We start from the raw sequence: 12,574 nt of genomic DNA, 5'->3' as shown, positions 1-12,574 counted from the left end.
CAGAGAGAAGAGTCCCAGCCTTTCCATGCCATGCTATTTATGCATGCACTTACATAATTGCACTTAGACACCTCGCCAACACTTTCATGGGTACACTTATGCATCTATGTGCTAGTATTATGTACATTGCAGCATTATAGTGTTTGTAGCTTAGCAGATATTTTATTTATTTAGTTTAAGAATTTCTATACTGTTTAAGGTCTAAACGGTTTACATAGTATTACGTACATCATCATATATAATAAAATGCTAGCGCGCGCATGCGTGTTCGAAAATTCGTGCGGCGTGGCGCCGTGAGGTGTGCTTCTGTGGCAACATTCCAACCTCGCGGCGCATGCAGGGGCTGAAGGCGCGCGACTGTGCTCTCTCCCTGCCTCGGCGCGTCACCGCCTGCCCTCACTCACCGCTGCCTCTCACTCGCTGCCTGCCCGCGTCCTCGCCGTGTCACCTCACTCGCCGCCGCCGCCGCCGATCCTCTTCAGAGCAGCCTGCGATCGTGGCCGGCTTTAAAGAACCTCGCAGGCCGATCTCCAACCTCAGTAGCACGCTCCCTCTGACGCACAGGATCGCGTCAGAGGGAACATGCTACCGAGTTGGAGAGCAGCCTGCGAGGTTCGCTAAAGCCGGCCACCAAGATCGCAGGCTGCTTTGAAGAGGAGCAGGCCAGAAGACGCCGGGATGGAGGGGAGGGTAAAAAGGGGATCAATACCGGGAGCCAGGGGGAGAGGGAAAGGGAAAGGGGGCTGCTTTGGGGGGAGGGGTGTGCTGGGGAAGACAGAAGGGGCCATGGATAGGGAGAGGGAAAGGGGGTTGCTTTGGGGGGGAGGTGTGCTGGGGACAGCTTTGCTCTGGGAGGAGACAGAAGGGGCCATGGAGAGATAGGGAGAGGGAAAGGGGGCTACTTTGGCGGGGAGGTGTGCTGGGGCAGACAGCTTTGCTCGGGGAGGGGGGGGAAGACAGAAGAGGGCCATGGAGAGACAGTTAGGGAGAGGGATTCTAGCACCCGTTAATGTAACGGGCTTAAAGACTAGTAATATTATAAAACAAAATAAAAACAGGTAAACATAAGTAAGCAGATCCTAGGGAAATCAGCAATAAAAAAATCAAAACCAAAAGAGGCTTATTCAAACAATTGTGGAGAGATTCTCAGAAACCATCAATCAGGTTCAGATACTTGCATAACATGCCAATAACATTTCACAACACTTTTAAAACATGCTATAACTTTCTGTTAAATATCAGTGCAGTATACTATGTATCTTAGCTAGGTTACTGATAGCTGGATGCACAGCTTGTATGTTATGAAGGTCTCTCCTTTCCACAAACAATATTTTAAATAGCATTAAATTACAGGACTGGCATTTTGGTTTTTAAATGATGTGTGCCCTGATTTTTATTTATTTGTTTGAGGGGGGATGGGGTGGTTTGGATTCCATTCCATCTGACATAATTTGAGACACTTTTCCTGACATGATCCTTCCAAGGCAAATGAAAGATTTATTCAATGATTTCAGAAACCCTGACTTGGTAGCAGCACGTTTAAGTGAAACAGAGTTGCTACTAGAGGTTGTGATATGTAGTAGTATTACATAGAAGTATATTTTCTTGTCATTTTAACTTTAAAGCAAATTCTTCTTCTTTTTTTTTTTGTTTTTTGTTTATTCCTTTAAATTGGTCGTCAGTTCCTTTGATGAAACAGAGTTGGAAGAATCAAGGTGAGACTCATGGGCTATGTCTAATCACAGATATAGAAATTTAACATTTGGTGTAACATAGTAACAGAGTAAATGACGGCAGATAAAGACCTGAACGGTCCATCCAGTCTGCCCATTAGTGATGCTCATTTTAAAAAAGACATGATTTGATTAACTTGTCTCTTCTCTGATACTTCTGGGCCGTAGACTGTAAAGTCTGGTATTGTCCTAGGTTCCATATGCTGAAGTTGCCGTCCAAGCTCACTTCAGCCTATCCAACCATCCCGTTGTTTACAGGAAGTCTGGCCAGCAACATCCTCATGTTCCGTATTAGTGAAGCAAAACAAGGAGGGGAAATGTCCTTTATAGATTGGTGGCTCAATCTATTTCATAAATGTCCTTTAGTTCATCCAAAAACTCAACGACTTGACATGTACACGTTTCGGCCGAAATGGCCTGCTTCAGGAGTCTTCAAGGTAATGTAATAGATACATCCACTAGTGTGCAAATTTCCAAAGCGCTGATACAATGTTGAAACTTCTGACAGAAGTGGCAGGAACCAAAAGGTATCCTGGGCGTTCGGAGTTGAAAAGAAAAAAAACCCAAAAAACTCTGAACGCCCAGGATACCTTTTGGCTCCTGCCATTTCAGCCAAAACATGTACATGTGGAGTCATTGAGTTTTGGGATGAATTAAAGGACATTTATGAAATAGATTGAGCCACCAATCTATAAAGGACATTTCCACTCCTTGAATTTTTGAGTTTGTGGATTTGGTTCTCCTGTACTATACTTCCGTATTAGTGGAGTTCACTTTGGGGCCCACCCCAGCCCACCCGAATCACCATAGTAGCCCCACAAATTAAATGTCATCTAAGTATTTTACAAGTTATTGCTGCACATGGTAATTTTTATGGGGGGATTGGTTTAAGAAAATGCAGATATCTGAGACAAGAAGCCTGAGATAATTAGTTACGATATGCAGGGGTTGCTTGGTTGATTATATGCTCTCAATGAGCAATATATCTTATTAAGTTGAGATTCAATGTGAAGGCAGTTATAGTATTAGTATATAAGAAAGTTAGTAAGTCTGAAAAATGAATTTTTCTTGCGTATATGCAAATAAGCTATAAGCATAGACATAAACCAGTAAAAATAAATTGGTTCCATCTTTTTGTAAAACCTTCCCTATCCTCTTCGTCCCCAAACATGCCTAAGCTTTGTGACACACCCACAGGCCTGTGGTCATAACCTACAAAATTAACATGGGGAGCCAAGAGTAAATGTGTTGATATAACTGCAAAACATTAAATCGCTCTCATGTTCTTTGTCAAAGCTACTTTATAGGGGTTTGTTTTATTCTGTTAACTGTCTGCTTACATTCCTGTTTTTGACCTTTCCAGCAAGCTGTCCCACCAGCCTGTACTGCTGTTCCTAAGGGATCCATACGTCTTGCCTACAGCCAACGGTAATCAAACCTGTCATCTGTTAACAGCTCTTTACTGGTCTGACTCGTCACCACATAAACCACATTATTAGTAATATGGGACTTCCAAAGTGATGCTAGGCTAAATTATGGTAATCCACTTATTAAAGCAGGAGCTTTTGTACAAAGGGAACTTGAATCTTATTTAGGGTCAGTTCTGTTGAAGAGGCTTAAAATTCTTCCCTGTACTGTATCCTTTACCTAATCTGTGAAAGCACACAGCTGGTACTCATTTTTTCCATCAGTTTGCTTATTGTTCCTAAATGACCATAGTTTTAAATAAAACTTCATGGCCTATTTTGGGCTTTTCATCTTGTGGTCATTTATTAATACTGTGTGCTAACTCTATTAATGCAGCCTCCTGTTGATGGGCTTCTTCTGTTTTTTTAATGGCACAGGTTTTGTGCATGTGTTACATAAGCATAATCTGCCTGATTAAAACAAAAGAAAAAAGCCCCCCATGCTGATGGCCCTTCCCAATGACACCAACACCAACCTGAACTGCACCCCTCCCCCCCCACCCCGGAAGCGAAAGTGGCAGGAGGGATGCTTATTCCCTCCTGCCTGGTCAAATACTTCTGTGCCATGCCCCACCCAGTCCTAGACCCTTCACACCACCGACCCCCGCCACCCAACCGTCCCCTACTATCCCCTCTTCCTCCACAAAAAAACAGGAGGGATGCCACTTCCTCCTACCACTGGATGCTCTCCTGACCCCCCTCCCACTCCTTGAACCTCCAGCCAGAATCCCCTCTGATATCTTCCTCTGTGCTTCCTTTCTCTCTCTCTCTCTAGCCCTGCCTATTATGTTCCTCAGAGCTGCTTCTGGTTTGTTTTTATCTTCCCCTCCCCTTTTCATGAGGATGGCTCTTCTTTCCTACAATTGTTGTGACTCTATGAGGAATTGTCCAGCAAGGGGAATGACAATGTTCTATATACTCCTTTACATACCCTCCCCCTCAGCTCACCCAAGCCTGGGTGAGTGCCTATCACATCAGGGTCCACTGAGACAAAAAGTCTGCATTTTCCTATTTAGGGCTTGGCCAATGTCTTACTTCAAATCAAAGGCTTCCAGTTGATTCTGAATTTGGGGTACCAGTGTCTGGGTAATGGTTCCCCCCTTCTGAATCTGGGGTTTGATTTAGCCTCGTCCCACTATAGCTTCCAAATTTCCAGGACCGTGCACCATTCCCCATCACGGGTGTCAGTGGGATTTGAACTAGAGAATGACAAGGGGAAAAAAATTTGTCCCTGTCTCTGCCCTATCCCCGTGAGCTCGTCCCCATCCCCGTCACGTCCCCGCAAGCTTGGTCCCCCATCCCCATGAGCTGTCCTCGTCCCCGTAAACCATTTGATCCCATCCGCACAAACCATCTCCCTTCTGTGTTCCTATTTTCACCATTTCTAATATCGCCCCTCTGTATTTGTATATTCCCTCCTCTATCCAGCATTACCCCCCCAAGTGTCCTTATATCATCCTCATGTATCTCCCCTTTATCCCAGGACAAGCAGGCAGCCTATTCTCACTGATGGGTGACGTCACCGACGGAGCCCCGGTACGGACCACTTTAAGTGCATTGCCACTTTAAGAACTTTAGAAAGTTTGCGATGGCCCGCACCGCACATGCGCATGTATCTTCCCGCCCGACGTAGGCGTGTGGTCCCTCAGTTTCTTAGTTTCCGCGGAGCTAAGAAGTCGCTTGTCAATGTGGTTGATATTTTTACGCTGCCTTCACACTCACGCGGCTTTGTTTCTGACTTTTTTGTCAGCTTTTGTTTTCGTTTTCTTTTAGTTTAAAGTTTAAAAAAAAAAAAAAAATTTACTTTTTCTCTTTCGCGGTCCCGACCCGGCGGGGCCTGTTCCACGCCTCAAGCCTCGACTTTTGATTTTGCCATGGCCATTTTTCCATCCATGTCACGTCCGCAAATGGGTTTTAAAACGTGTGAATGGTGTGCTCGCCCTATTTCTCTCACTGACCCGCATCGCTGGTACCGCCAGTGTTTGGGGCCAGACCACAGGGTTGAATCCTGCACCCATTGCTCTTCACTTCAAAAGCGGACCCTCAAGAATTGTCAAATCCAACAGCATTTACTTTTCGGGTCTGGTATGGAGGGAGATTCGGCACCAACTCCGGCGTCAGAATCCACACCGAAGTCAGCGTCACATCATTCGACGTTGCTGGAATCTACCTCGGTGTCGCAGACAGTGGGTAAGCCAGATAAGAAGCCTTCCCCCCACTCCTTCAGGCCCTCAGGTCACTTAAGCAGTGAATCAAGTCCTGCAGACCTCAAGGCGCTCTAAGAAATGCTCAGCTCCGATCGAGGTGAGTGCCTTGTCATCGGCCTTCTCATCTCCGGAGCGCAGAGTGGCACCAAAGGTACCAGCGAAAAAGCCAGAGGTACCAGATTCTTGAGCAGCGAATTGAAGCAGTGCTGCAAGTCCAGTTACGGGAGCAATTGCAACTCTTACTCCCTGTCATGGTGACACTGACTCCTCCAGTGCCAGTCCAGTCTGAGTCTTTGCAACCGGCATCGACCCTTGTGGCACCGGTTCGGTCTGACCCTTTGTTGCCGGCACCAATCCTTGCGGTGCCGGTACGGTCTGAGCCTTTATTGTCGACATCGACTTTTACAGAACCAGTGTCTACTGCCTCGGCACCAGAACGAAAGCTTTCTTCGGTGCCGGGGGATTGGTTCAAGGTTTGATGTCAGATGCAGCTCGACATCGTTCTTCACACACATCTCCCAAGATGATGTCGGTCAAATCGGGGAAATCACTGAAGAAGATGAAACATGTTGAGCCATTGACACCCAGTTCTCAACGTCGTCTTCCACCAACACGGAACTCGGATCTCTGGGAAGATTCTGAAGAGCCTATTTTGACTGATGATGAGGTCTCTTCTAATGAAGATCCTTCTTCTCAAGAGCCTGTTCCAAAACCAGAACAGACATCTTTTTTCAAATTTTTGAGGGAAATGTCAGAGGCTCTTTCTATCCCTCTAGAGGCTGATTCAAAGAAATCTAAAGCATTTTTGGATGCATTAGAACAGGGGTGCCCAATACGTCGATCGCGATCGACCGGTAGCTCAGGAAGGCAACGTGAGTCAATCGCGGAGCCCATCCCGGGCTCCGTGATAGACTAGTGTTGCCATCCTGATCTACCGGGCCGATCAGCCTTCCTCGGTGTTCTCCCTAGGGCCTTTTAGCTGCTGCCGCCGCTGCTGAACATTTAAAAAAAACCGGATTGGAGATTTCAGCCCGTAGCGAACTTATGCTCCGGGCTCTAAAGTGTGCGTGCCGGCTTCTCTTCTTTTCCCTCCGAAACCGGAAATTATGTCCGGGGGGGGGGAGAAGGGAAGCCGGCACACACATGTTAAGAGCCCTGAAGCAAGCGTTCGCTACGGGCTAAGGCGGGAGACACGTTAGTGAAGCATTTCCTCTTCTTGCTGCCGGGTCCTGCCTACTTTCTGTTTCCGTGAAGGCAGGACCCGGCATTTCCCCCAACAGCTCGATCGCGATGCTGGTCGGCCGAAGCAGGGAGAGGTTGGGGCAGCGTCGGCTTTCGGGCCTGTTATTGGCGTCAGCTTTCGGGCCTGTTATTGGTGGCGGTTTGGGTCCTGGTCCCTGATGGCAGTTTGGGTCCTGGTCCCCGATGGCAGTGGCAGTGGCTTGGGGGAGGGCAGGGAGAAAGAAAGAAAAAGAGCAGGCAGGGAGACAGAAGGAAAGAAGAGAAACAGAAAAAAAAGAAAGGGAGGCAGAGAGAAAGAAAGGGCAGGGAGAGAGGAAGAAAAAGTTGGGGGAGGGAATGAGGTCTGGAGGAGAGGAAGCCTACAGGCTGAAAGAAGGGAAGAAAGATTGAATGCACAGTCATAAGAAGAAAGTGCAACCTAAGACTCATGAAATCACCAGTCAACAAGGTAGGAAAAATGATTTGATTTTAAATTTAGTGATCAAAATGTGTCTGAATTTATATCTGCTGCCTATATTTTACACTGGTCCCCTTTTACTAAACCGCAATAGCGGTTTTTAGCACAGGGAGCCTGTGAGCGTCGAGAGCAGCGCTGGGCATTCAGCGCAGCTCCCTGCGGTAAAAACTACTATCATGGTTTAGTAAAAAGGGAGGGGGTATATTTGTCTATTTTTGTATGGTTGTTACTGAGGTGACAGTGCATAGAGTCATCTGCTTTGACCTCTTTGAAAAACCCTGGAATAGGAATGATAATTAACATTTTCTATGCGTACAGTGTGCTTTGTGTTTTTTTAAAATTTTATTGTTGGTAGATCATTTTGACTTGGTCATTTTAAAAGTAGCTCAAAAGCCCAAAAAGTGTGGGCACCCCTGCATTAGAATATGAGCAGCCACCTAAGGAGTTTCTTAAGCTCCCTCTTCATGATAGTCTAAGAGAGACTTTTTATAAAAATCTTGAAACTCCTTTGAATGTTCCTGGGGCTCCTTGTAAACTTGATTCCCTCTATAGAGTGGTTTCAATTCCTGGCTTAGACAAGCCTCTGCTCCCTCATGAGTCTCTCCTGGTGGAGTCCTCTCTTTAAAAATCTGCAGGGGCCAGTGTTTACACTTCTGTTCCTCCTGGCAGAGAAGGGATGGGCACTTCGGCCAATCTGTATTACAAAATTTATTTTCCTAAAGGACAACTCTCCCACCACCCCATTCTGTTAGCTTGGAGGTCACCCATCAGTGAGAATACGCTGCCTACTTGTCCTGGGATAAAGCAAAGTTACTTACTGTAACAGGAACAGCTGGCAGATATTCTCACAACCCACCCACCTCCCTGGGTTGGCTTCTTAGCTGGCATATCTTAACTGAGAGACCGTGCGCCTACGTTGGATGGGAAGGCACTCGCGCATGTGTGGTATGGGCCATTGTAAACTTTCTAAAGTTCTTAATGTGGCAATGCACTTAAAGTGGTCCGTACCGGGGCGCCGTCGGTGACGTCACCCATCAGTGAGACTATCTGCCCGTTTGTTCCTGGATAACACCTGTTACGGTAAGTAATTGTGCTTTATGGGGAAAGGTTACCTCAAGTGCTTGCAGCTATAAGAACATAAGAATTGCCGCTGCTGGGTCAGACCAATGGTCCATTGAGCCCAGCAGTCCGCTCACGCGGGGGCCCTTTGGTCAAAGACCAGTGTCCTAACTGAGACTAGCTTTACCTGAGTACGTTCTGGTTCATCAGGAACTTGTCTAACTTTATCTTGAATCCATGGAGGGTATTTTCCCCTATGACAGCCTCTGGAAGAGCGTTCCAGTTTTCCACTACTCTCTGGGTGAAGAACTTCCTTACGTTTGCACGGAATCGATCTCCTTTTAACTTTAGAGAGTGCTCTCTCATTCTCTCTTGGAGAGGATGAACAACATGTCTCTATTTACTAAGTCTATTCTCTTCATTATCTTGAATGTTTCTATCATATCCCCTCTCAGTCTTCTCTTTTCAAGGGAGAAGAGGCCCAGTTTTTCTAATCTCTCACTGTTCCCCAACTCCTCCAGCCCCTTAACCATTTTAGTCGCTCTTCTCTGGACCCTTTCAAGTAGTACCGTGTCCTTCTTCATGTACGGCAACCAGTACTGGATGCAGTATTCCAGGTGAGGGTGTACCATGGCCCTGTACAGCGGCATGATAACCTTCTCCGATCTGTTCGTGGTCCCCTTCTTAATCATTCACAGCATTCTGTTCGCCCTTTTCGCCGCTACCACACAGTATGCGTACGGCTTCATTAACATGTCGACCAGTACTCCGAAGTCTCTTTCCTGGGGGGGGGTCTCTCCAAATTCTGCACCAGACATCATGTATTCATGTATAAGATTTTTATTACCAACATGCCTCACCTTACACTTATCCACGTTAAACCTATGAATTTAGAACTAGTTAAACCTATGACTTTAAACTAGTCTTATCAGTATAGCTTTAATGCAAGCTATCATTGGTCCCTTTAAATTCCCCTTTCATTTATTTTTTCTTTTTATGTATGGGTTTTTTTGGTATTTTTTTATGAACAAATTTTTCTGGGCAAGTCACTTGATCCCCCATTGCCCCAGGTACATTAGATAGAGTGTGAGCCTGCCAGAACAGATAGGGAAAATGCTTAAGTACCTCAATGTACACCACTTAGGTTATAAGTGGTATATAAATGCTAAAAATAAAATAAAGTTAATAATTAATTTCAATAAAAGTTTGTTTGTGTTCGATAAATTGATTTGTCTTCCAAAATAGTGACCTTAATAACCATTTCTAGAGGAAAAACAAGCCTTCTATTTAAGTATTATACTTAGCTTTGTTTTCCCCATCCAGCTTTATGTACAGCTGATCATACAGACTTCTTGCTGTATTTTATGATGGTACTAGAGTGCTCGACGGAGTGTCCCCGTTTCACTGCGTGGAGCTTCTTCAGGAGATCATCACATACCATTACACCCAAGTCCCGCTGTTCTGTTGTACACATAAGTTCTTCACCCCTAAACTGTACCGTTCCTTTGGGTTTTTGCAGCCCAAATGCATGACCTTGCATTTCTTAGCATCAAATTTTAGCTGCCAAATTTCAGACCATTCTTCAAGCTTCTCTAGGTCTTTCTTCGTGTTATTCACACCATCCGATGTGTCTACTCTATTGCAGAGTTTGGTATCATCCGCAAAGAGGCAAATCTTACCTGGCAGCCCCTGCAGCAGTATCGTTTATAAAAATGTTAAAAAGAACAGGCCCAAGAACAGAACCTTGAGGCACACCACTGGTAACATCCCTTTCCTCAGAACGATGAAAGCGATACAAGTTTTAGTCAATATAGTTTGTGTGCCATGAGTTCCAGTGTCATCAGTCCTTTCTGTCCTGAGCATTGTGAAGCAGTGAGCAGGGCTAATAGACATTGAGCAAAACTATTTTACAAAACTAAAAAAGCAATGTAATGGTCTTCAAGATGGAAGCCAAATGCAAGGGACATTAATAAACCTTTCTGGGAAAAGTAAAATCAATAACAACATTCAAGAAATTTTTTTGCTGAAACATGGACTGTTTGTATAGTCTCCAAGAACCGTATGGGAAAGATGCAAAGCATACATTAAAGAAATGGTTATTATCATTCTTATAAACAAAAATAGGTGCTAATTTTAAATAAAATTAGTTAAAGGACAACCTTATCTGTTACTATGGAAGAACGACTTTATGACCCAACATTGTAAAAGTTTCGATGCCCATAGGAATTGAATAGGCGTCAGAGTATTTGCCATGTAACACTCACCAGCATGGCTTTGTAAAAGGGGGCCTATATGATCTTAACCTCCTGCCCTCACCAGATTCCTTTCCTCTCCTCAGTCCAAGATCTAGACACACACAAATCTGCTTCAACAATTTGTTATATGTGACTGGCTCATTGCTACAGCATAAATTAAATATATTTATAATTTTAACAAAAGCATTGAACTACAAAGCATATTAGTTATAACTGCTATAGGACTTGCTCATGCCTTTCTGAGGACCAATAGCTCACATAAGAGGGGCCTTAGGTGTCCGGACCAATCAGAGCCTTAAGCCCCTTCCCAGTGCATCCGATGGAAGCTGGGTTGAGGGAATCCACGTCCCTCAAGTCAGACAAAGGGTGGGCATCGGAGGCAGAGGGGGGTGTCGTATAGCAGTGGGAGAGAGTGGGCATGGGGCATGGGGAGGGGGCGGACAGTGGTTTTGTTTGGCAGTGGGAAAGAGTGGACATCTTTCCCGCTGCAGGGGGGGGTTGTTGGTTGGCAGAGGGAGAGAAATGGCATCTCTCCTGCTGCAAAGGGGAGTCACTGCCATTGCAGGGGAGGTTGTATGTGGCAGGAGAGATTGGGCATCTCTCCTGCTGCAAGGGGGGGGGGGGTTGTTGGTTGGCAGCGGGAGAGAAACGGCATCTGTCCTGCTGCAGGGGGAAGGTGTTGTGATGCAAGGGGAGAGAATGAGCATCGCTCCCGCTCCATTACAACACTGCTTTTTAGTGATCTCTGACACTGCCATACCGGGGTTTAAAACAGTGCAGTCACTGTACCAGCACCCCTAGAACAGTCGCTTATTTTTGTAGTTAAATCCTGACGCCGCATATAGAAAATGGCTCAGCATTTTTTTAAGAATCCACCAGAGGGCTCATCTCAATATTGAAGAGCCCATTTGCATATCATTATCGGAGACTGCTAGAAACCTTGCTAAAGACAGAGATAATCCACCACTAAAATGTATGCAGGCTAAATCATCGGAAAACAGTTTACAACGGCGTTAAAGTTTTGAAAATCTGAGCCTGTTAAAAAAAGAACAATAACAGGGAAAAAAAGGAATTCTATGAGCGTCGGATTTTTTACCGCAGCAGCCGGCGACATAAAACCTTAATGTGGCTTGATAAAAGGAGGCCTAAATGAGGTAGCAGTAGTAGGGCTCCAACTGTGAGAAATTCCTTCTTATGTATGCTGCCCCAATCCACTCACATTCATGGAGTGCAAGAGAGAAAGAATTCCATTAGTTGATTTATAACGCTACTTTTGTGAGAATATTGGACATTAAATCAACCAGACCATTTTTAAGAGTGTTTTTGAGATCTGAGTCTGAGACGTAATCTCTCCTTGTCCTCAAACCCTTTGTGTAATGTTCCTGATGCAGGCATCTGCCAAAACATGGCTGTTTACGGTTTTATTTGTGAATAAAGCATCTTCATTGCCATAAAAAAAATAAAATCTGGGCCTGAGTGTTTTCACTAATTCAGTATTATCTCATTACCAGGGATACTAACTTCCATCCAGACTAAAGACACAAATTTTCTCCTTTTGAAACTAGCTTTACCTTTTTCTATTAAATTATACATCAGTTTTAACCACAGGGCACATATTGTAACCATCTTAAAAAAAGATCAAATCTCTCACCACTATTATATGATCTGAGTTTTGGCAATTAAGTCCCCTACTTCCACCCATGATGCAGTTTATGCTTGAGCATTAAAAAAACTATTCAGTCGTCAAGACCAGGCCTCATAAGACTATTTCCTTCTAATTTCAATATATTTGAACGTCAGTATTGTGGAATGCTCCTCTGGTGATCTAGATTGTGCCAATTTAAAAGAAAATGGAATTGTCAGACTAACATAGAATTCATTTTCGTATTACACTGCCTACCAGTCTGTCATGTGAGTACTTAAAAAAAATAAAAAGCATCACCTTAAGTGAGAGCAACTGTATCTTGGACTATTCTTCTGACAACTTTTCCTTGGCTGAATACCATTTATTGATTTTTGCAAATGTCTGGTGAACGTTGTATTGAACTCCAGACTGTTGCCTTATGTATTCCTTCTGCTGATTCTTGAGCCTTTTCTTCAAATGATGTAGCTACTGATCTTACAGAATGAACTTTAATGAAGCGCGGAGGACGTT

At 44.7% G+C, this 12,574-nt stretch overlaps 1 protein-coding gene across 1 annotated transcript in view; it reads left to right on the top strand.

The window, feature by feature from the left end:
* Positions 1-12,574, top strand: part of SNX24 (sorting nexin 24) — a 221,486-nt gene that overhangs the window by 202,159 nt on the left and 6,753 nt on the right. Inside the window, exons 5-6 of the mRNA XM_033929009.1 lie at positions 1,683-1,715; positions 3,097-3,161. Coding sequence (XP_033784900.1) covers positions 1,683-1,715; positions 3,097-3,161 — 98 coding nt within the window. The remainder of the gene's footprint in view (positions 1-1,682; positions 1,716-3,096; positions 3,162-12,574) is intronic.

Source organism: Geotrypetes seraphini, chromosome 1, assembly GCF_902459505.1.
Source record: "Geotrypetes seraphini chromosome 1, aGeoSer1.1, whole genome shotgun sequence".
Taxonomy (NCBI): Eukaryota; Metazoa; Chordata; class Amphibia; order Gymnophiona; family Dermophiidae; genus Geotrypetes; species Geotrypetes seraphini.
The sequence above is the reverse complement of the archived record's forward strand: the minus strand, read 5'-3'. Positions and strand labels throughout refer to the sequence as shown.